Source organism: Poeciliopsis prolifica, unplaced genomic scaffold (assembly GCF_027474105.1).
Source record: "Poeciliopsis prolifica strain line A6 unplaced genomic scaffold, Auburn_PproV2 SCAFFOLD022, whole genome shotgun sequence".
NCBI classification, from domain to species: domain Eukaryota; kingdom Metazoa; phylum Chordata; class Actinopteri; order Cyprinodontiformes; family Poeciliidae; genus Poeciliopsis; species Poeciliopsis prolifica.
Genome location: NW_026562397.1, coordinates 2,006,020 through 2,031,833, shown reverse-complemented (window position 1 = coordinate 2,031,833; position 25,814 = coordinate 2,006,020). Strand labels below are relative to the sequence as shown.

General features: G+C 39.7%; 1 protein-coding gene across 1 annotated transcript in view; it reads left to right on the top strand.

Moving 5' to 3' along the window:
* The window catches only part of LOC129369749 (ubiquitin-associated and SH3 domain-containing protein B-like), a 40,202-nt gene that overhangs the window by 6,923 nt on the left and 7,465 nt on the right, over window positions 1-25,814 (top strand). The window contains exons 2-5 of the mRNA XM_055045339.1: window positions 23,699-23,752; window positions 24,569-24,755; window positions 24,843-25,041; window positions 25,437-25,606. Coding sequence (XP_054901314.1) covers window positions 23,699-23,752; window positions 24,569-24,755; window positions 24,843-25,041; window positions 25,437-25,606 — 610 coding nt within the window. The remainder of the gene's footprint in view (window positions 1-23,698; window positions 23,753-24,568; window positions 24,756-24,842; window positions 25,042-25,436; window positions 25,607-25,814) is intronic.

The following is a 25,814-nucleotide window of genomic DNA, read 5'->3' as shown; positions in this document are numbered from 1 at the left end:
TTGACTCCAAACTTTGTCTCCTGTGACACAGCTGGGATCACATTAAACACATGTTCTGTATAGCTCAGCTCTTAGGCTGCATGTATTTTCTGATTAGAAGGAGGACAATGTTCAGAATGCTAACTCCGTTTCATCTGTATGAGCCGCATATAGCATGGGAACTGAAGCGGTGTGGAGTTGCTATCTCATGAATTATTGAATCATTTCCTCTTTTTTGTAGCTGGGTGCCTTTGAAGTGTAGATGATTGTGCGCCTTTTGCTACGTTAACAGCAGATGGTTTCAGCTTAATGGGAATGCTTTTACAAGATATTAAGAATCTAATTTATTTTTATTCATGCATTTGATATATTGTCATCATATGGCCGCATCGTACAAGGTTAGATAAATGTCATTAGCCTCCTTCCTGAAATAGGAGAGGACAAATGTTGCAATCATTTATTGGTGCACTTCAGCATGGGGATGGTATTGTAGTCCATTTGAAGCTCTGTCCGGAAACAGACAGCGCTATCAGATTATAGGCCCATTGTCTCTACTCAAATGTCTCACTGAGGCTGGAGGAAATGAAAGGTAGGGCCACTGCTTACTGAGAAGGCCAGTTTGCATCTCATGCTAATGGTGGTGGAGCAGAAAGAAAGAATCTGCATGCAAACTTGCTGAAAGTTTTAACTTATTTGACCAATTTAGAAAAGATGTTTCATTCTCCCATGAACAAGGACACTCACATTGGCTTCCAGTCTGGAACAAAGCAACAATTCCTCACTGCAGCTGCTGTAGAAGCTCATTGTTGGCTGTAAAACTCACCTCTGTGTTTTATTCTTAAATAATTAAAGTCTAGTTAATGCGACCATGTAATTGATTTGATTTACAAAAAAATGGAAATATGCCAGTTTAGAAAAAAATCTAGTTTTTCACAAAATTATTATTTTTTTTGCTAGATTAGCTGTTTTTGTTTTTGTTTTTTTTTTCTTCTTCTTTTTTTAATCTGTATCAAATTTAGCATATTTAGCAAAACAGCAGTGGTAACACTTTAGTCACAATGATTTCTGGCATCCATTTTCATACAGGAACACTCAGCAGATTAGAAGTTTTGTTCAGGTTAATGTTTCATGGTGTTTGTGGCAAATCTCACAGCTTTTTTTCCTCACTCTGAGGGAAAGCAAACAGTGATGAGTTCCCAGAAATCAGGAGCAGCTGCTGACATTGAACTACTTTCTGCTATTTCATCAGTTCACTGATAGCAGCTGTAGCTCAGAGGTGAAGCCGTGTAACAAATTTTAACCAGGTTTAAATTTCTGTTAACAGTTAAAGGAAACTCATTCATGTGTCACCTTCGCTTCATGGCTCTTCTATTTGTCATTATAAATAACCTTTTTTGCATTGCTTTGGTGTGGCGATATCATGGTTGCACCTTTTATCTTTTCAAGATTTCCTTGTAGTGTTTTTGCCAAAACACTAAAAACCCCTGTTCAAAAGAGGATAGAGACATTAGAAAAGCAAGAGGATACATTTATTGTATGTTTTTTCAACTATTCTAAAATAAAAAAAAAAATTTGCTTACAGTAATATTAAAAAATGTAAAGTATTCTTTGAAAATTGATTTGACAAAAATGGATGTTTTCAAACCTTTATTTCTCTGCATTTGCCTGCCGATAACAAAAACCTAACATGTAAGATAGTGACGTTGCATCAGATCAATAACACAAATTTCCTACAGAAGCGTGGGATGTTTGCTTGTTGGTCTGGGAGAGGTAACATTTAATTTTTACTGCTAAAAACAATTTCAGAAAACACAACACAATTCAATTCATTTTGTAATTGACAAAAATTTCTATGAACAAAAACATAAATTAAAATTATGGAGGGACCCCTGTTGGTCAGGGGACCTTGGAATAACTTTCATAACTTTCCTCCTGACTGTGTGTATTGGTGGATATTAACATGTGTGAACTATTAAAAATGGCAGTCTACATGTTTTAAAAGGGGTCTCAACTTAAATATTGGTGGATTTTAGCTATCGTCCTTTGCATAGGTACATTTCTGAATTGTAGAGAAGGTTGTGTTGACAAATATCCAAATATGAGTATAGAGAGACACTGATTTCCATAACTCATGTTTTGTTGGTCTACTTCTCCTCAATTCGAGTACATCACATCTTGTGACGGGAGATCTGATTCATTCAAATTATGAGACACAAACACCTGAACCTGAACACAAATGAATCATCACTTGTTTCATGTAGATAAGTAATTAGGGCTTTTTAGTCTTTTGGAATATCCTGAATAAAACAGAATTTTTTTTTCCATATAATTTTTGGTTTTTGAAGAAGCCCTGGTATTAAACTCCTCCAGTATTGATGTACTTACTTCCACTGTTGCTGAAATGAATTCCAGTCTCAGCATTTGCATGACCTTCAGTTTGATTCATCAGGTCCAGGCCTGCTGGGATTCCCCCTCTGAATGAGACATATTGAATAGGTGAGTAAGTACATCAGTGGGTGGACTACCCTGAGGTTCTCCCCAGACAGTCGGACAGAAAGCTTCACGTTCGGCCCTGGGTTTCCCTCCAGCTGACTGGTGACAAATAGCACAATCCCAATTGTTGTATCTAAAACTAAACCGCTGGCTGTTCAGAGCTATTAGACAACAGCAGAATCTCACAATGTGTCATATCAAACCTCATGTGTGTGAATGAGTCATTGTGATCCTGACTAATCAAGGTCACACAGATATATTCTCTGGTTACACTTAGAAATGATCTTTTTATTTTTGCTAAAACTCTTTCCATGTTCCATGTTCTAATAAATGGTACATTACACAAGATCATACACAAGGAAGAATTGATGTAGGTGTTGTGTAAAAACAACACCAACATATAATATGTAATTGTGGTAGCGTTGCGAGAAATTGCAAAGCTGATATAGATAACCTGCATATCTTGACTTTATCTTTATTTTCTAATGTCTGTCGGTTTCTAATATCTGTTCTAAGGTTTAGCATCTCAACCTTTAGCGATATACACCAGCTGTGGTCGTCACTGCTATGGTCCACAAAGCAGGACAAAAAATATTCAGATAGCGAAGCATTAATGCAATCAAACACATCCAAAACACTATCAAAAATTGCATTCAAGCAGACCTTTGAGGTTGATGTTTTCCTCATAATGAAAGCAGTGAGGTGGAGAGTCATTTGATATTTTGTACAGCTCTAGACAATGTACTTTTTTTTTTACTTCATCAGTGAATGCTGGATAAGTGTTTGCGTGTTAGAGTTGTCGTATTCCTGTCTTAAACATCAGATCCATACATGGAGAGCAGAACCATTCCCAAGCAGGAAAAGCATCTGAAGAAGTGTCAGGATGTTCAGTCTAGATACTTTTGGTGTATAGGTTGAACTTATTTGTACACTTTGTGGGTAACATTCATGTTCACATCCATTTTTGTCAGAGAGCGTTTAATGCAAAACAAACTGCAGTGTCACTATCACGTCTGTGTAGTTTAAAGGACATATTTGGAAAAACAGGTAGTGGTGAAGCTGGAAGTAAATTATTTATTTTCACAGGCTAAGAGTTGGAGCCATCCAGCTTTTGTATAAAAATCAATATGAACCTTCACAACATCATATTTCAGACCGCGCCTTGCTGCCTCCGCCTGGATACAGGCGCTGAGTGCGATCCCAGCGCATTTTAAAAATTCATAAACCAATGCAGCTGCCTGCTTGAGCAGAAAGAAGACTCCTTCTGCATTATAACTGTACGTACTTCAATCTCTAAAGGTAGACTTGACTCACCGAAAAGTTTTAAGAAAAGGAAAATTAGAGACTTTTGGAAAGTTCTCCTAACACCCACTCTGACTGACGCAATCATGTCGCGTTCCTGCCATGCTTTTGTATCAACTAAGTAACATTCTTTCTGCTCCCTGCGGTACGTGTCATTTTCATCTGACAGGTTTGTAAGCTACACCACCATGTTTTCTCAAACTTGGAAAGAAACAATTAGCAGTACTTTCACTACAGCGTGTCCTCCATGCTCCTCGACATGCCAAGGTTAGCACAGAGTCTGGCATGTTGAACATGTGTAGGGAAATACATTTAGGATAAAATTCAATGTATTTGCTCATCCGTCCGTCCGTCCGTCCGTCCATCCATTCATTTTCTGATCACCCTTCTGATCACCCTTCTGATCATCCATTTTAACGGGGTCGGGAGTTGCTGGTGCCTATCTCCAGAGGCAGGGTTCACCCTGGACAGGTCGCCAGTCTGTCGCAGGTATTTGCTGATCAAGAAGAGTAAAAAGATTAGCAATATATTTTATAAAATAGTTGTTTTTAGACTTCAGACTAAAAGTGTTTGAATCATATTGCAGTTTGAGCAATAAAGTCTTTTCTTTTTAAAAAAGAGGAACTGAATTGTTTTTTACAGAACCAGAAATAGCTTTTCATTACTATTTTTCTTGTCCTGTTCTGTTATGTACGTATATATAACAGAACAGGACAATTTTTATGTGATTACTTGATTAGTCATAAGGGTGATGATTACTTGGTGACTGAAGTGATGTTTTATAGCAGCCTTATCGCCTGGTATTGGCACACAAACTAATCTGTGAGCCCAGTTGCTGTTTATGTTTTGCATTTTGTAAAGGAGAGGCCCACAGGACCGGGCCTGGGGAAGTAAAGTAGATTTGATGTGTCATTTAATCTCATCCCTAATTTGGTGCTGACTAAATGTGTGTCTGTGTGTGCATTTATTCACACATTTTCTGTCTGTAGGTGGCGTTGCATTAATCTGCTGGGACTTCTCCTCCCCCTCCCCTCTGTACCCTCTGTGCATGTGCTCGTGTGTCGTCCTCAGTCAGGGGCTTCTCCGTGTCTGTCTGTGTATACGGGGTGTGTGTTCAGCGACGGCCGCGCCATCTGCCCCGGTGCTAACTTTGCCAAAACAGTGACTGGAGCGGCTCCAGCGGCCGCCGTCCTCCGCCTCCCACTGTCTGCCCCTCACATTGGCTTCAGCGAGGCACGGCAGGAAGCGGCTGCTCCATCCCAGACCCGCTTCCTCTCCTCTCCTCTCCCTCCCACAGCGCTCCAGTAATCCTGCCAGATGACTGCATTTGAACTGAGTGCTGGTGAAAACTGATTTGATGAGACATTTAATTGCGTCCCTGGTTGAATGTGCGCATTATCTTATTGGCGTTAACGGGCACAGACAGTTGACCTGGATGGTAAACACTGCTCACTGTCCATGAGCTAATGTGAGACAAAAAGTCACTCCTGCATTTTTATTTCTGTTGAATATGGAAAGTCATCAGGCAATGCAGAGTATCATGCAATTGAAGAAGCACATATGAATATGATGATCTTATCGGGATGCTGTGATATGAAATTTTGAGCAGATATCAATATCCGATAAGCAGCCACTGTGGCTGATCACCAATATTTCATCTATTAAACATGTTTCACCTCTCGACGCCTTAAAAAAATAAAATAACTGCAACACTGACTTCACTACTGCTTTCCAGTTTCAGTTAAACTCCCCATAATCCTTTGCTGCATCTCTGTCACTCACATGACCAACTCTGCTGAAACAAACAGCAACAAGATGGAAATAAATATCAGTTGATAATATCAGCCTAGTTTGATTTGTTAGATGTATAGAATATGTTTTAAAAAATGTCGAGTAGCAGCCGACAAGTTGTTAGTGCCGACATATCATACATCCATAGTTGTTCCCTAGTTTTAGTACATAGAAATTTAGGCTAGAAGGGAGGTTTAATCTTTAAATTTTCATTCTCAGTCGCAAATAAGCAGAGCGGCGGATGTCCACTTAAACATTCTACAGAAATTTGATTTAAATATGCAAATTGTCTCTTAAAAGCTAGGTTAAAGCTCAGAATGCAGCTCTCTCCAGAACAGGTCAAAACCCAAAGGTCAGATTTTTATACTTTTATGTAGGCACCAAAAACTAGAAAGTTTTAAACATGTTTTTAAAAGCAAAGTCAATTTTCTGGAACAGATCAAGATGTCTGGCTGCTAAAAGGAAAACCGACTGGTTCTACCTACTGAGGAATAGTTCATATATGCTATATATCATTTATGAAATGAACTGTAAATCATTTTGTCTTTGTTTTGAAATAGTAAAAGTTGTACACCGACTGCTCCTTCACACAAGTTGTGCCCTCACCTCTTCTCCTGATATGAACGAGACTTTGTTCACACAGCAGGAACTGTAAATGCAACTTTTTCATGGCATTCTGAACGAACGGCCCAATTCTGATCTATTGACCCCACAGCATTGCGCCACTTCCATGTATGATACTAATTCGAATACGTACCGCACAAACAGCTAGCTAAAGAAAAATACAGAAATAGCTGAAAATACAAGAACCAACAAACAGAACTCAGACAATCACAAAATTCATGACATCATGAAACTAAAAAAAACACTTCTAGTTTTTCTGGGAACAAATAATTATTTTTTAATGAAGAACAGAAATCCATCCCTTGTTGTTAAATATTTCTTGTTTTAAGGTAATTGTGAGCAGATTGGAAACTGTTGTGGCTTCAGAACTTGTGGTTTTGGTTTCATTTCATGTTAACTCAAAAACAGAGCAACGTTGTAATAGATCATTAGAGGAATGAGCTAAACAGTCAAAGTAAAGCCGTATGCAGCTGTCCTTTTTCACTAGCTGATCACATCTGGCCCAAATCACAGGTTCTGAACCTTAACATCAGATACCTCTGCACCTAGTGTTGGATTTTACATCAGTTATTTGCAATTGTTTCATGGTTGCTGTTCACCTTCTGTTAGACCTGTTGTAATTCCCTAAGCACATTTACTCAACTATGAATAATCCACATGTTCACATGTATCACCAGACAAGAGAACATGCAAAGCACTTCAACTGATGAGACCAGGCCTCAGTCTAGTGCAGTGATGTGTCAGTGTGGATTTATTTCAACAGGACATTAGAAACAGCTGAAGTTGACCAAAGTGCTTTACAATTTATTCACACAAAAATAAGTTTGCACTCACACTTCACTGTGTCAAACAATTCAAACTAATGGAAAAACCTGTTCCGTTGGTTCGCCTGTGTGCTGCTGCATCAGAGTTGGACTGAGCATTCACACCTTACCCAAATGAACCGGACTGCAGTTCTGGACAAACGAACTATGGTTTGATGACAACAAGACTGATGTGAATGCACCTTAAAACAAGAGAGACAACAAACAAAGTTAATAAGATACCACCGAGAACTATTAGATCTAATGGAGTCTCATGTTCAGCTTCCATCATATGCCAAGGAGAAAAGATGGGTTTTCACGTCAGCATAGATAAAAAAAAAATCAACACTTAGCAGTCTGGATATGAATGGATAAGTTATTCTGGAATAAATAGATTCAGATTAGTTCTAGAACAGTTCAGAGACAGCTTCATGGAATCTCATGGCCGTCTTGTTCAACATTAGTGTCTGACGTCAACGAATCAAAAACATCATATAAAATCACTCATAAACCTTATGGGACGATTTCTCTAAAAGAGTCGAGGCAGTCAGCTTTTCTTTTAAATAGAGATCAGTTATTCGAAACTAAGACTAGTGAAGCCAAGTTTTCACAGAGCTCAAAGTCACTATGTAGGTCCATATCATGATTTTAACTCAAAAACCCGAATGCTTATCCATTCTGGTATCTGACCTGCAGTAGGCATGTGTTAGATGAGTAAATTATATTGTCTTAAACTACTGATGCCTGCTAAAGCTCTGCTGTCAGACCAATCAAGACTGTAAGTAATAGCCTATGAATTCAAACATTTCCCCAAAGATACCTTCTACCCAGTGCCTTCTCCCCTTATAGAGCAATTTTAATAAATTACATAAGTTGCAACATCTGAACTTCAGGTCCCAGTATATATAAGGAGTCTCTTTCCGGAGACTCCCTGGGACAATGTACTGTAACACAGGAAAAAGAAGATCGGTTCTATTATTGTGAGTGAGGAAGTCAGCGTCCCCTTCCGCCACACACAGTACAATGCTGGCTCGTTATAGCAACAAAGACTCAGAGGACAAACACACACTTCACCGAAAGAGCTGACGAAACTGCCTGAGAGTGACCGCAGATCCCCTGCCCACTATGAAGGCACAATGAACACACACACCGCTCACTCCCTGCTGTGGTCCACACAGCAACTTTTCAGACTGACTTTTATCCCGATGCCGAATATGCTGCCGAAGATTTAAGGTTATCATGGTTCACTAAACCAAGGAAAGAACAAAAACTGAACTTGAGAAAACATTTTTGTTAACTGAAATGAATAAAAACGGCAATTTATGGGGGGAAAAAAACTAATTTCTCGGCAAATTACTGTACTCCATCCTCCTCCTGGCGGCTCTTACGCTAGTCCGCAAAATGGCGACTGCAAAAGTCGGGAGAAAACAGCAGTCGGTTGGTCTTTTAATTGAATGAATGTTTTTGAAAATGGTCACTTATGTTTAGTATTCTTTACCCAATCAGTATATGTATAATCACAATGCAATACTCTGACCTCTCTGAATCCTGCACCTAAAAATTAACCTAAATATGAAAAAACTATTATAACAGATAAAAACAATATTTAACTAATAATATCCAATAAAACCTAGCAAACGCACAAAAAACTAACTACAGCTAAACACTGACTACAGCTAACTGAACTAGAAAACTAAATAGTGCAATGAAATACAACTAAATTAATGACAAATCAAAGGTTTTCCAACTCTGGTAAGATTACTTCCAGACATATTCCTGCCCTGCGTGGCATGTAAAGAGTGATCTGGTCCGCTCTCAAGGACATCAGTACCTCTCCGATTAAAAGTCAGGAATACTCAGCATGTTTGATTGCTTTGGCCTTAATCCCAATGTCGCAGCATCATGTTCCTCTGTGTTCCTCGAGAACAAACGGTAACGCAATATCCTGGTTCTATAGCAGGATGTTGATCCTGGTATAGAACAGGATCAATGCCCTGTTCTATACCAGTACAGGACATTGATCTGCTATAGAACAAGGTCTTGTTCAATACCAGAACAGACAGAAGAAACTTTAAAAGCTTTAGAGATTTTAAAGTAGAAAGCTTTAAAATTTTTCAATTATGAGAGATTTTCAATTCAGAGTTTTCTAAACAAAGCACTGTCTGGAAAACATTCTGAAAGCCAAACATCATTCCACAGCCTCTTGTATCTGATTTACAGTACAAGAAATGAAGTCTCATGCTAAGCCATGTTCTCTTCCAAAAGTCTTTCAACTATTATTATTCCTTGGGTTCATTATCTGCCCTCCTCTGTGGAGACTGTTGTGACCCGCTTAGGAATCTGTGCCTGTTCACATGAGCATACGCCCGCTTTCCTCTTTCCTCTATGCACAGGTCTCTGCTCTGTGTGCGTGGGCTGTCATGTGTATGGATCTCTTTGCAAGTATGTGTGTGTGTGAGAGATTTGTAAACAGGAAGTGTGAGGATGCATGCAGTGAGGGGACACAGATAAATGGGATTTCCCACAGTGACTGCTCAGCTGAATGTGGCTCACAATATGTGTGTGTATGTGTGTGTGTACATGTGCGTGTGTGTGCGTGTGTGTTGCATTAAACGCGGGTGGGCTGCTGTGTGGTGTGTGTAAATTCTGGACAGCTGATTAGCAGCTGGGCACCAGCGCTGCGTATCATTTCCCAGATAACGGTGTGTCCGATCTGACGTCCCCAAGAGCGGAGCGGAATGCTGACCTCTGTGCAGGGCATGAGTCAGGGCATCTGCTGGGGTTGGAGGTCAGGGGTCAGAGGTCAGGGATCACTTCTACATGTGTTGGAAACAGACGAACAAACTGCAGTTGTCAGACAATAAAGGGAGGGGCTCAGACGTCCCACATAGAGCAGACAATTGTCAGTAGATTTAATATCAACTGTGAACTGGTTTACTTCCTCTGTGGACTCGACTCAGACTCAGAGCTGGAGATTCATAGGCGTTCATGGTGGATAACTTAGTTCGATGAGGCAAACTTTTATTTTACTCTGAAAGAAAATTTAAGTTTACAGATGTGTTGAAAAGCCTGATAATCATGTGGATTTCACATGTGAATGCTTTTGTATTTGCAGATGCATTGATTTGTGAATGGTGGCTGAATCCTGATCTCCTGTACAGTTTTGTTGGCATGCTGATGCATATTTTACATATTTTCAAAATGGTGGAAAGATTTCAACAAAGGTGACCTATAGCTGTAGCGCTAAAGCATGGTGTGTTCACAGTTTGGGAAAGGATTGGATTTTTGAGTTCCTGATCAGGCGATCCACTTTCAGGGCCGATCAAGCTGAAAATCGTCCAATCTTTTCTTCAAAAACACGCATCGTATTTACTCTGGTAGATTTACCTGGCAAATCAAAGTTTGAAACATAGAACTGGATTCTAATTGGACTCTAATTTGAGACCATTCAAGCAGCTGCTGCTGAAACCAGGCAGGCGAGCGTTGCACCGAGGCCCACGGCCCAGTTCAGAGCTGGCCCGTTAGTCTGCTTCATTCAGATGGTAACTTTCTGCGCTGTTGATATGTAACGTTTTGTCTGCTCTGCTCTTTCATCGGAACAATGAGCGAGGAAAGTTCCACTGCATGAATGAATGTCTGTTGTTAGAAGAAGTCATTAGTTGTTACATCAATGTGATTTGCTCCGACAAATGTTTGAATATGCATCACGGAAAGTTTTAATGTTTCCTGTTAAAGAGAATTTAAAACTATTATGATATTTGATTAATTTCAGAAGCATATTGGCTCATCTGATTCATAAACCGGTAAAAATTAGTGAGTTTTTCCAGAAAACTATTTTGTGTTTTCTGCTTGCCGATATAGAAAATTATTGATTGAAAGATTATTATTGTAAATGTTATAAAGTAGGCCCAGGTTTTCTGATCCTGTCAGTGGTGAGATCATTTTCTCACTAAAAGTGACTCATTTTACTCCATAGTCACAACAAATCCCCACTGCATTGTGGTTTTATACTGAATATTCAATAGCTTTAACAATTAATTATAGATATAAGTTATTTATTCAAGTACAATTTTCAACTAGGAAGATGCTGAAAGTACCTTTAAATCTGATTTATTTGTTACATCTTCTGCACATAAAGTAGCAAAAAAAGATTCACAATTCTCTTGTATAACAGAGTAATAATAATAAGCCATAACGTAAACAGATTTTCTTAAGTAGAGCTGACGGCAGCCAGTGAACTAGAGCGATTCCTTTAAATGGCAGCTGTTTGTCCCCTCTGAGCATGCTCAGATGATTACTACTGTCTACTGGGGAATCAACCTCCTTCTGCGGCAGATATGTTGAAACCAAACACGTGACTCACCTGAAACGTCTCCGCCACCATCTTTATTAGAGGAAAGACAAAGACAAAGGAGTTCCAGCAACTTCCAGCCTTGTAGTAGATGTAGAATCTTCAAAAGAAAATACAAAATCCAACATTTTGAGCTCAAAATAATGTAAAAAAAAGTAAATACGTCTAGATTAACTAATTACATAGATTTTAACATGTTAAAATATGTTACGTGTTTTTACATACAAAGGTCCCAGCCTGGAACCATTGTATTGTGTTTTTGGTATATGCGGAAATCTGATGCAACATTTTCAATTCAAAAAAGTCTTTTTGAATTGAAAATGTTGCATCGTTGGTCAATATGAGGTTTTTGATTAAAATGTGATTAATTGAGATTAAATGATAAAATAATAGTAGAAATTTTTAGCTAAATAAAAAAAAAACAGTCCCACCACTGCTACCATCACAGCATAATAGAAAAATAAACTGAGGAGCAAACACAAAAAGGTTTGTGCAAAAGTGTATCAAACATGATGTTATATAATATAAAATGTGAGTTATTGTTCAGTGCATCTACAAATGTTGGAGGTCTTGGAATATCTGATGACTGTACAGCCTTTAAACAAAGATGCTTTCTGCATAGTTTTGTTTTGCTGAATAATGTCAAACGTTTGATATACGGATAAATATTTCACACTGATACAGCCCAGCGAAAGGGCTTTTTTGTTGTTGTTTTTGTTTTGCATGAAACTCGCTGAAGACATTAATTTTGGTTCCCACTTCGTTTGGTTTCTGTGTTACAGCTGCATTAATTTTTTAATGCTGTATAATTACGTACTTGTAGCTTAATGTGCTCTAAGCTGTGCTGCAACATGCTTAGCGGTGAATTTGAACATGCAGCGTCGTATGATCAGGCCTGAGCTGGGCTGCGTGGGCGCGCTGCCGTGTCTCTTTCTCTTCCTGTCTCTGTCAGGCTCTGCTAACACTTAACAGAGGATCTCTCTATGGTTGGAAAACTTGCTTTCACATCTGTGGGCGACAATCAGCGTGTGGCTTTCTCACAGTAAATCCATTTTGAGATAATAAGAGAAAAAAAGGGCAACAATATTAAAAACCTGATCGAGCTGAAGCAGACGCTGCAGGACGAACAGAGAGCATGTTGACCCTGCAAAAACTTTACATGCACTTTTTTCTTTTAATTAAAAGAAAAGGAACGTATGCAGAGCAGTTCTGCTTAAAAACTTTTCATTTTCCAGTTTACTCATTGCTGAGGAGGAACATTTTGATCAAGGGACATCTTTTTATTCCTTTAGTTTATTCAGCCCACGCCATTCTGTGAGCGCCGAACGTGGAGAGGCGGACGGCGAGGCGGACGGCAAGGCGGACGGCGAGGCAGTGAAACAGCTGTGGACAGATCAGGGTGCCATGGGAACGCAGGGAGGGGCGACCAGTGGAGAGGGACGACTTCTCTGGGCAAGGACTAGCTGTGTAACACATGAAGCTGCAGCTTGATTATTCTGATTGATTCTGATGAAAGTGGCGCATTCTGCTCATTCTTTATTTAACCACTTACATTTATTTTATGCGATATTGAGAGTAAAAGAGGCAAAAAAATGAAACAATTAATAATAAGAAGCAAAAAACAAATAATTCAGTTTATTCCTTAAAATGAATTATGTGTACCAAAGAAGGCCTCTGCAGCAACGTGTGAAAATCTCAAACCTTTTTGGTTGACATAGCATCAGTAAGACTAATCCGATGATTATTTTTTGGATTAACCGACTAATAATTGCATAGCAAAAGGTTGTTCAAGGGAGATTTTTTATTTTTTGACAGAATTCAAACCATCTTTATTCAACTCTGCCTTAATATCTGTTCTGAGGGAGCTGTTCTTTCAGTAATTTGCATTTTTTAGAGCTTACTAACCCAGTTGGCGATCATTTCAATAATTGATGAATCACGATTAACTGTTTGAGCCTTAGCTGATAACACTCGGGAGCATTTTCACTGTTAAAGTTCAGGCATGTCACGGTTTTAAACTCAGCCAAAGTTCTGGTCACCAACACATATCCCCATGAATCTCTAAAGCAGGAATATCTTCAGTTTTAATATTAGAGTTGAAGCAACACGTGTCGGAGATTCAAATACATCGGTAAAATGCATGGAAGGTGGAACAATTTCAGTCAGACTTCCTGTTTGAAAAATTCTGAGAATTTAAATATTTATGAAGCCAAACAGAAATATTGCAGCTCCATTTTCATTGGGGCAACAGTTAGTCACCACATCATTTTCGAAATAGTTAAAGTGGTGGGATTATGTATTATAAATGAACATGCCACCATTTTATAACACAAGCAAGTAAATGTGTTACCTTAAGTTGTTATGAAAATAGTGTATATATGAAAATTAACAACAAAATGTTTTACTTTGCATCATAGTTGTGTCTCATTTCTCTGTCTCTTTTATAAGTTCCTAACCTTCCCCATCATCACAACAATGGTTCTCCATTATGCTGTTTGCAATCGCACTTAGGATCTCTTCAGATGATTATGACATGATACAAAACCCAAAAAAGTTAATTTAGCATATTATCCCCTTTAATAACATGTAAATGCACCGATACAAAAATTTGGGTCAATATCAGTATCCAATATTGATATGGCTGTTATGCTAATCAATGTATGTACGTTATTTACATATTATCTATATTTGACTATCCTATCCTAAAAACTACTCTGCTGACTTTACTACTGCTTCAGCGAAACTCCCCACAATCCTTTGCTGCATCACCATTACTGTCACATGACCAAACAAAAACCACTTGACTGGCACATGTCCTCCCTGACCCGTCCAGAAATAAACAGCAGCAAGATGGAAACAAATATCGGTTTTTAATGACACCCTAGTTTCATTTGCCAAAACTCATATGCTAAAAATGAATAACATCGGTTGATGTCAACGTTAGTGCTGATATATCATGTGTCCCAAGTAAATTTAACTAGAAAATAAAAAATATATATATTTTCTGGGGACTCATTTACATGTGTGACATGCATAGCTGGAGTTCAGAACATAAACACTCCTTTAATAATTCCTATGGATTTCTTCATGTAACTTTTTGCATCAGCAGGTGGAAGTTGGCGTGTAAAACATCGACTTCAGGTTCCTTCATGACCGTGTCTCGCTTTGCAGACGCGACAGAAACACGTCTCTGGTTTTGTGGCTTCATCTTCCCACCTTGGTGTGGCTGAAGTTCCTCGGGCCTCAAACTTCTGCTCTATAGAGCTGAAATGAATAGTGTCAAAGGCCGAGAGCGCTGAGTTGCACCGTCATGGCCACGTCGAGGCACTTCCTCGTTCCCAGCATGCCGAGCTGATAGCTGGCCTGCTTTGAGCAAACGTCAGGCCTGGCTTCCTAACAACTACCTTCTCTTCAAGTTTGATTTTGTCTTTGCTTCAAACTGAGCGAGGTCTGCTTGGTCCCTGTAAAACTGCGCAGCGTGTTTACACGGGAACCTCCTTGAGCCTTCACTAAACTCATAATTGACATGCGTGACTCATCTTAGGGCTCGCCTTGTGAAACTGCAAACCGCAACTGTGGAAACCCTGTCAGGCAGCTCAAGAAAAGGGAAGTGGAGGTTGTCTCAGAGAATACACACTTCATGAAAGATTCATTCTTTTGTGTTTCTCTGAAACTAAGGAAAGTCGTGGTATGAAGAAAGCACACCACCTTTACAGGCGACCTATTATGTTTCCTTAAACAAGTCAGAATAGGTCTATTGGCTATACAATACATGATCATTGCATTGTTTGCATGAAATTATTCTTAGATAATATTTTCATTTGCTAGTCAGAGAAATTTATTTCTGATCTTTTTAGGTCTAGTACACACGTTGCCAGATATCTGAGAATACATTTGTATAATTTTTGGTCTTTCAACCACACGAAATGCAGTTTAATATTGATTTATTAAAATTATCACTTTTAAAAACTCTGACCAAAGTGAGAAAATTCTGCGTTGGTGTTTGCTGAAAATGCAGATTTAGGGTCCCGATTTCAACAGCTTTAACTTATAATACGGTATTTAAACTATATATCTGTCCACAGATATATAGGTTGAACCTCCTGGCACCATGTTTAATTTGTGGTTGTTTTGAAGCGTTGCGCTACACTGCCCCCTATGGGTTTGGCATGTTTACGCTCGCAGGCGCATTTGGGTTCATGTGAATGAACATTTTTCTTATGTTGAACTACAATTAGTAAAATAAATACATAAAAGCTTATCTTTTGAAAGGTACTCCATTGACTTTGACTTTAAAACCCTGAAGTAGTCATAGCATATCATAGTGGTTTACACTGTGATAACGGTGGATGTATGAGAAACACGGACAGCTGAAGGGAAAATTTGTCATCATCTCATTTCAGTCTTTTGCTGTGAAACACTGCATACTACTCTGGTATGAATCACTCTCTGTCCAGTACACACACACACGCACACGCACACACACACACACACTCATATGTATATACTCATATACTCAGCCTGCAAACTTCCACAGACCTCAAATGGATTAAATATTTGTGGAATGCACCAAAGCTGGCTCAGTCCAAGAATCTCCTCAGCTCCAATGAGCCGGAGGACATCCCGCCAGTGACCTGCTCCTTAAGTCTTGAACGAGAACTGAGCTCTGCTCACTTGTATCAGATGTTCACTCCTTGGCTGAGGTAACCTGGCAACACCAGCACCAACTAGTTTGTGTTCGTTTTGAGCTCAAAGCTTTGGCTGACCTCATGATTTAGTAATGAGGCTCTTTTATCAGACTGGATCTATCGTTAAAGGCATTTCATGCATCCCTGTGGTGCATCTTCTTATGTCTGCTCTATATATGTTTAAACATTTGTTTCAGGAGAAATGGACAATATGGTGAAAAGATATAATTTTAGAAATATTTTTTTCTTTGCATGTTTAAAAAAATACTCAATTTTAATTTGACTTCAGTTCTGTTTTGCGCTGATTAAACACATTTAAGATATAAAGGTATAAACATCAGAGAGACATTGGGAGAAGGCACCCTGTAGCACATTACTGAAGGGAAAAGTGTGAACAGCTAGTGTCCAGGATGTGTGGGATCTGCAGAGATGTTAGCTCCTCCTTTCCTGACCCAGGCCTGTAGACGTCCTGGATGGAGGGCAGGTTAATCCTGATGATCCTCTTCTATATTCACCCAGTAATCAGAGGTGTATATACAGTTGTTTAACAGTACTGACTGAAGAGCTTTACAAAGTCAGTAAGACGAGAGAAGCTCTTTATAACTTCAGTTCCTTTACTATTTTTATGGTGACTGTTTCTTTAATAGTTCACAGGTATGAACTATTCACTGAGCTTTTTTAAATTTATCATAAATTTCTGGGTGAAGGATCTAATTGAGTTATTCTTCCTTTCTCCTTGTTTCTTCTATTCCTGTTTTTACTATTTCAAGATTTTTCTTTTTCTTTTCTTCTTTTTTGTGTCTTTTTAGCAAACAAGCATAGCGAAGCCTCATATCTGGTGTTGCTGGCCATATTACAGGAACTTGCATTGGTCTGTCCGTCTGGGGTTCAGAACACTAAGTGCTTTGCATCATATTAGTGTGAAAATACTTTAGCCTAACTGCTAACCCAACATGACACCAACACTGGAGTAAACTGGAAATGGAGCCAGGTGCAGTCACCCACTTCTCAAGTATTTTGGCTTCATTTCTTGTGTTTATGGACCATCTGCAAATACTTTGTTTTGAAAGGGAAGCAGTGTTAAAGATTCCATATCTCTGTTTATTTCTATTTCTATTTTTAACATGTTGCACTTTGCGCAATGAAAATAGCTTACATCCTGCAACTCTTCTCAATTTCATACAGACTCTTGAGTCATTTTGTGATGCTTTGATTACAGCCTTCATTTAAAGCCTTGCACTCCTGACAGTGAAATAAGCCACAAGCATCATATGATGCCAGTCATTGAATAAAATAAAATAACTAATAAGCAGTGAAACCGGCAGAATCTTTCAAATAAAAATATGTTGCAATTTTTTTTGTCGCACCGCCCAGCACTAATTTCAACACAGGTCTTTCCACTGTTGTAGGAATAGAAAAAATAAAGCTTAAAGTTTTGGACAAAGACTAATTTAAATGTATTCTCAACATAGTAATCTATATTGTAATTGAGCACATATATAAGTGACTAAATCTTTGCTGAGCTTCTGTTTGTATAAAAAACAAAGTTCCATATATCCTTGTTTTTACTGGTTTGCTGATAAATAAAACTATTAGATAAAAAGCTATTCTATCAGGTTTCATGCAGCATTTACTTTCTGGATGGCTTGTCCAGGGAACGTCCTGTTTTCATGCGACACTTTCTCGTGTCTGTGTAACTGACGCTCCTACAGCTGCCATACTTTTATCCATATAGCCGGCGTCCTGACGTAGAACGAGAAACTTTCCGCTCTCCAGCTCCCCTCGTTGCGCTCTGACTCATCCAGGCGCTGCGGAGAAGTCCTGGAGTTATTTACATCTTCCCGACACATTCGAACCTGAGGCCAATCTCACGCAAAGGAGCGTTCATAACTCGCTGGACGGTTGTACACATTTCTTTTCCTGGAAACACAAATGCAGTTCCACTCTTCCAGAAATAAATGTGATGAATTTTTTCTTCTTTTTTTTCTTACATCAAAGAATTTGTGTATTTCAAGAAGCACTGTGATGCTTAGAGTCATAGAAGGTTTTATCAAGGAAATAATAAGTATGAGGAATCTTCAGCAGAATGTGTTTGACCTGCAGGTGGGAGGGGGTTTTCACGAGACGTCTTGTCTCCTTTCGGTTTTGTGTACCTACAGTGATGATTACTGTTTTTTTTGTTTGTTTGTTTTTTTCATTTTGTTCGTACAGAATTCTTTTTTGCTTTTTTTTTTTAAATCTTCCCCTGATCATCCTCATCATCCTGTACAAAAAGTTTTTTTTTCCATTTTTTAAGGTTTTATTGGCTCTAGTGGCTTTTATTTGATAGTGAATTGGCGGAAAAGTGTAAATAAGAAAAGGTTCATAATCCAGTTCATTTATAGTTCTTGGCTGTCGTGTTTTATGTTGGAGGTTAAAAATATTGTCCAGCTCCAGTGTTGAGTGTTCTTCACCAAATGAGAGTTTATTGGGCAGACTTGCATTGTTGTGCCACTATCAATATATTACTTGAAATTGGCATCAAAACTACACTATTATGATTTATCGCAATAATTACTGTGATAACAGGAACATTTGTTATCGCAACAGACACACCTAATATTCACTAAAAGGGAGTTTGTGGGTTTTTAAATTTTTAAATGAACATGTCATATCTCAGTGTTTTTAGCCCTGCCCAGACCTGTCTTTGTTGCCAAAAAGTAATCGACCACAAGTAATATATTAACCACTCATAATATCTCAACAGAACCCCATATTTAAAAAAAAAAAACAACAACTCAAACTACCATTTAAAACGGACTTTAAATTTCATTTATTTATTTGCAAAGTGCCTTTATTCACTGATATTGTGACTTGGTGCTTATAAATAAACAGAATTTAAATTTGAGTGAGTTGTTCTGTGAATGTTCAGCAGAGTAAATAGTTAAAGGAAGAGCTGGTGCAGGACAGTGGTGAGCATGACCTGTTCAAAAGAAGTGAAGAGCGCGCAGCTGTGAGTGGACACAAGAAAACGACCCATAAAGTTTCCAGATATTTCTGTATTCTTCTTGTAAAAGGCATGTTAAATTTGGAACATGTTCTATCCATCAAGTTTCAATTAGTCAAGTTTATTTGTATAGCACATTTCAACAACCAGGCAGTTCAAAGTGCTGTTCAAAGCAGCTAATCTATATTTATATCTAACTAGTGTTCTTCTGCATGGTGCAGTGTGTGTAGCTTCACTTTACGTCATGATGCTCATAAAGACAGGTTTCACCCAATTCTCTTGAAGAAGTGGGAGTTTGTCGGCCTCACACGTTGCTTGACTAAATAACGATGGCGTCACTGGATCCACTTCTCCTTTTCAGTTCTATTTCAGAGCCTTTGGTCAAATATTATGTCTTTATTGACTGAGGTGACGGGTAGCGAGGCGTAAATCTTTCTGTTCTTGTGCTGACTGTGTGATCGACTGTCTTGTTAAAGTGGTTAAAGACGCCTGAAGCGACCTTCCCTTCTGGCACACCAGTTGCGTCACGACGGCGGAGCTGCCGCCGCCGCTGTGAGCTCACAGGCTGTGGTCAGAGCGGCGGTGTGCTGAGGTCACATGTAAAGCTGCAACAAACGACTTCTGTTTCCTTTCTCTGGTGTGTGAAGTAGAATAATTTAAAACGTCTACTGTTATAAAGAAATGGTCAAAATGAACTTCTTTGTCTTCTGACCTTTATGGACAACCAGGGTTATGGCATATCTGTATCAGACATCCAAACCACTTCTGTACATTTTGATCTTTTTTTGTTAAAATTTCATTTTAACTGTGATAAATTGCTGACAGGTCTGAAGACATTGTCAAAGGTTAGCCAGGTGGGTAGGGAGATTCACGTTACACTATAAATATTACTTTTCTTGTGATGGCTACAGCACCAGGATGGAAACAACCCACCATGGTCGCCTGCTTCCCTACTCGATTCTGCTCGATTCTCATTTCCATTCAGTTTCCTGTCTCGGATTTCTCCCACTGAACTTGATTTCTTCGATGGAATTTCTACCGGACTAATCAGTGAACACAAGGAGATGTGAACCATAAAGTCTATTTTTTGCTCTGTTTTAGAGCTGTAGTCTGCCCTGGCAACAGCAGTGGAGGAAGTAAACAAAGTGGTCAATCTGCGTTGGCCACGCCTCTAAAAATTGAATTAACAGTCGCCTCTGTATGAACCGCAGCACAGAATGGCTGGTTTCCATAAAGGTTTCCTGATAGATTTTTTTTGATGAAATCTAGGAGAACAGATTCATCTTAAATTCATTTATTTTTGTTGTTGTTGTTTTGGCTTAATTACTGCTCTGAATATGTAGATTGTTTTTTCAATAATTGTCTTTTCTTTTGAATCTGTATACTTCTATTAATTGAAGAATAAATCAGTCTACAGTTCTTTCAGTAATCAAGTCATCATGATTAATTCAATTAATCAGTTCAAACCTATGTTTAGACATATTTACAACAAAAAAAACATGTCTAAAATCAGTCATTTTAAGTTTGCTGAACTTAAAATTTCAGAAAATTTTAAGAGAAAATTTGCTGCAGATCTGACTTTACAACTTTTTCTATTCGTGTAAAGTCCGAAGGAGTTTAACAGTCTTTGGGTTTTCGTCAGAGAATGTTTCCATCTGCCCTCAAAGACGTGAAGCAAGAAAACCTTTAACCAGCAGCGCCATTGATCAGCAGCACACACGTCGCTCTCGCTCCCCGTGCCGCTGCCCCCCTGAGGTCCACACTGCCGGGCCTCGTCCCTCCAGCTCGGCTTAATGAGATGCTGATGAATCAGTTCTGCTGCTCTTCCTCATCCTCTTCAGCCAGACCTGAGGCGGATGAGTAAATCACTCCTCAGTCAGCTCCACTTCATTCACGCCTGTTTGTTATATGTCTGGTGATGCATCACCAGTTCCACAGTGGGGGAGGGAAGGAACGTGAAACATGAAGTAGTGACACAGAAACTGAGCATGTTCTTTGTGTTTGTTCATCCTTGCTATAAGTCGGCTCTAAATGTCGCCCTCTGCTGCTCTCGGGGTCTTTACGAGGAACCAACACTTCCTCTGACTCGTGATCCAGATTCTTCTGCCCACACTCTGGCTTTCTCAATTCCTCCCATGACAGAAGCGCTCTCTTACTCAGCGATGCGTGCCGGCCTTTCAGAACACACAGCGGGCAGTGGAAACAGTGATCTCCTTTTTTAATAGTTTTATCTTAATGTGGGCAGGTTTAGCTGGAAAATAAATCAAAGACATTCAGAGATGTATCACTGAGTGGAAGGAAAACTGATGAAACCACTGATTCAGTGGACCTCAGGTTTGTGTGACACGCTAATGCATAGGAAGTAGGGCTGACACAATTATTCAGATGAATCGATTATTGAAATAATTGAGTAACTGAAGTATATACAGGCTTGAAAACTCATGCATGGCGGTTTTAGCTTCACCTGGTTTTGATTCTGTAAAAAGAAAATCTATGAAGCACCTTTCGCTCTCCAGTTATTAATGCATAGTTCTTATGTGTAGTCGCACTTCTGGGAACTTTGCAGCTGACAGCCATCTTGGTAGGTGTCTGTAACCAATTGTCTTGACGGTGACAATGGAGTTGCTATGACAACAATGAATAAGCCACATTCTCTGTCTCATCCTGACTAGAAAACATCCACAGTGCATCTTTACTTTGCACTGTGCTTGCTTACTAAGATGGCAACTTTTATGTATTTTTTAAAAATGTACAAAATAGGCTTATGTAGTTAAAGGAATAATCTGCAGAATATGGAATTTTTTTGTACAATTAATTTACTGTTTGAATAAGCGATTCACTGTCAAATATTTCTCTCCTAACAAAATATTCATTAGGAGCGATGTTGAGCCTAAATGTGCGTTTTTGTGTTCATTGCAATAAAGAATAAAATAAAACACGTTCAGTAACAGTGTGGAGTCAGAACTGTCAGAGCTGGATTTACCGCTGCAGCGGTCGTCACATTTAAATCAAGCACAGCAGGAGCAGAAATGACTTTAAAAGCACTAAAAGTGTCCATTGCGTTATTCTTCACATTTACTGTGTGTTAAATAGTCTGACGGAGACAGTGGGAGGTTTTCTCAGGCATAACAACACGTAGAGCAGCTCTTCCTTTCCCCGCCTGCTGCTCTCAGCTGTCAGTCAGCTGTGTTTCTTGTTTCAAGACGAGGAAAACATCCAAACTTCACCGTGAGAAGAAGACAGAGATGATTTTAGTATTATTTTCCATGTCTAGTTGAGAAAAATATTGAGAAACAAACTGAAAGGAATAGTTAGCATGTGTGATGATGATGACAGTAAATGGACTAGATAACATGCTTCTGAGTTAAGTAAATACTTTAATATTCGTAGGCTTGATACATACTTTAAAATGACCTACTGTTAATGTTTGAGAAGAATTGAACATTTAGTGAAATTTTGTATTACCACTATTACAACCAATTCGAATTTCAGCTTTGATCTTATAAGTGATTTAAAATTTATGAATACCTGAAATAGTTTTTGACCTTCAACCCTCACCAATACATAACATTTTAAGAGCGAGATTACATTAGTAATAAAATACACAGATAGCGACAGCAGGGTTAACAGTGATGTTTTCTGTCCTTAACAACAAACCGGATTTAAAACAAGCATCTTCAGAACACCAGTAAACCAAGTGAATTGAATCATATTGGAACAGACAGGAGAGATGATGGTAAATATATAAATATGTATTAAGCTGCATCTGTTGCAGTTTTCTGGCCAGCCACCGATTACTGACCTTTAAACAGCCTGACCTTCCAATTCCAATTTTGGCCAATATCAATATTTTTTATCTGAAATGTCACTAAATCTAGCAAGAAAGCTGCTGAGTTGGCTGAGTGACGTTACTGCTGTCAACTAGTGTTGACAGTCATGTCCAGACGTGACCTGGTGGGCTGGTCAGTCAGTCAAACGTCTCTCACAGGAGAGCAGAAGAGGACAGTGGTTGATTTTTAGACCTTTGCTGTGGAAGATAAGATTGGCTTTACATGCAATTATCTGCCGATCTCCAATCTCCCCATATTAAGGAAATCGGCACCAATAAATCTGTGCACCCCTAAATCAGGTAACATTATTGGCTCTAAATGGGTTTTGTTCAGCTGGACTCAGGGTAAAAACGGCTCTTCAGGCTGTGCAGGCGGCAGAAACCAAAAAACTGAAAGTCCTGGTTCCGCCTGAACTTAAACTGTGAAGGCAGATGTTTGAAACGAGACGTTACAGCAGACACTGTTGAATATTCTGAGTCAAACAGTAGCTGAATTTCCGTTTGCTTCACTTCTACCAGCCACACAGGAAAGGCTGAATAATTCACCAGCCTGCCTTTTTCCCCTCACGCCGTTTGTACCCGACTCCCACAGCATCCCGCTCGGTGAGCGGCTTTGAACCCTTCCCAGCTTGTTTCTCCTTGGATCTGTTTCCAAGGTCACACTTTCCTCCCAGACGCCAGGCTTCGGCTCTTCTCTTTTTATTTCTCCATCTGTTCCCAGAAGCTCCTCAGAAGCTCAGCAGCACTGAGACGTTTGGCAGCTGATCTCCCTCTCTGCTTCCCCAGCGCCTGCCTCTGAAACCTGTCGTGGACACACTGTTTACCCGCGGTCTCTGCTGTGTTCTCTTCCAGCCTGAAGTCTCTGGTGTCAACTGGAGGTCGGAGTGTTCAGGCAGCATGTGACTGGTGAGTTTAAACACGTGTTTACGTTTATCCATCCTGAGCTAAACCACTAAATGTGGGCACAGCACAAAGCACACACTCATCGCAAGTCCAGGTGTGAGAAAGCTGTGTGTTGTGGCGCCCTCTGGTGTTGTTTTGTGCTGCAATACATCTGAATATTTCAGTAATGAATGTTGAAATAGAAAAAATTGAGGATGTCAATATATTCCAACATTTACCATCAGCTTAAACTGAATGAGCTGAAAGGGAAAAATAGATACATCTCTCAGTTATTAATGACAAGCTAAATTAAAAGCTGCATTAGATCTACAGGTGAATTATTTATGAGAAGAGATGATGCATAAATGGCTGTCAGTCGTGATTTAAACTCTATGATGTTAACAAAACACGTCAGGCTTGCAGAAAAGTGAAAGTCGAAAACGTGTGAATGAAGACGCTCTGGTCGGATCAGACCAAACATTCCCCCACAGTGGAACACAGACTTGGCAGCATCATGCTGTGGAGATGCTTTTCTTTCGCATGGACGGGGAAACTGGGAGGATTGTATCAAATTTCCAATTTGATACAATTCAACTTCAATTTCTCTTGATCTGGACATGATGAAATTACAGGCAGGTTCTGTTTAAAAAGTGTGATGTGTCACAAATGATTTCTCAAAGGGCGCCGTTAAAACTGAAGAATTCTGTAAGGCAGTAATGTTTATTATAATGTTTATTGTAATCTCATTGTATCTTTGTTCAAAAAAACTGTTGGGAACGACATATCATCTTCATACACTAGTTGACCACAGACATTAGAGCAGAAATCTGTCCCCACCAGGCTGTTCTCCCATGTGGACGACCCGTTCCTGGACGACTCCCTGCCCAGGGAGTTTGTTCTCTACCTGCGACCCAGCGGGCCGCTCCAGAACCAGCTCTCACACTTCTGGCAGCAGAGCCGGGTCACCTGCGGCAAAAACAAGGCCCACAATATTTTCCCACACATCACTCTCTGTCAGTTCTTCATGGTGAGCTGAAACTACCGGCTCCCGTCTCAGCCGTGTTCGGCCCGTCCCACCACAGGACCGGCCTTCTGACTCCTCTCTTCCTCCCAGTGTGCCGACCCCAAAGTGGAAGGCCTGGGTGAGGCCCTGCAGACCACCGTGCAGCAGTGGAGGGGCCGCTTCCCCCGCCCGCTGCCTCTGGAGCTCTACACGTCGTCCAACTTCATCGGGCTGTTTGTGGAGGAGCAGGTGGCCGACGTCCTCAGGCAGTTCGCAGCCGACTTCGCCACAGAGGCCGTCAGGAAGACAGGTAGGGGTACCAGAGGGACTGCCGGACGCAGTGATGTCACTACGCCTGTTTTAGGGGGGCTGGCATCCCCCTAAAATATCCTCAACTACAGAAACAAATTCAGTGTAATGTGCTAAAGATACATTTTATTTTAACCACATAAAGTATCATTTTTAGCCTTTACTTCATATCACAACGGTCTGGAAGATCTGGGTGAAATATGGCCAGAACTTCTCTGTTTCTGTTGCTGTTTGAGAAATGTCATATTTTCCCTCCTGTCTCCTGGGGACTGAGCCCCCTCGTCCTCAAAACCGTGTGTTTGTCCCCTGGTGGACAAACACACGGGTTGATGGTAGGTAGGTAACTTGTAATGATTCCTGACAGTAGAATGACCATTAATCCTCTGTCTCCTCCAGAGGTCAAAGTGGAGCCTCACAAGAAGCAGCTCCACCTGACGCTGGCCTACAACTTCCCCAGTGATCACCTCTCCTCCCTGGAGAAACTGGCCCAGGGCATCGAGGTGAAGCTGGGCTGTGATTGGCTGGCTGTCCTGTTCTCCCGGGACATTCGTTTTGCTAACCATGAGGTAGCTCACACTCTGAAAACGAATAAATAAATGAAACAACGCTTCCCATGTTGGACTGGGCGATACGGCTTGCGATTAAAGTCTAAGATTTTTTTTTTCAACCAAATCCTGTTTTGAATTTATTGTTTGCTTCTCGGTTTATTTTCTATCAAAAAATGACAAAAAACATTTTCAAAAATGGCTTTTATTTCAATCATCCCTTCTGTGA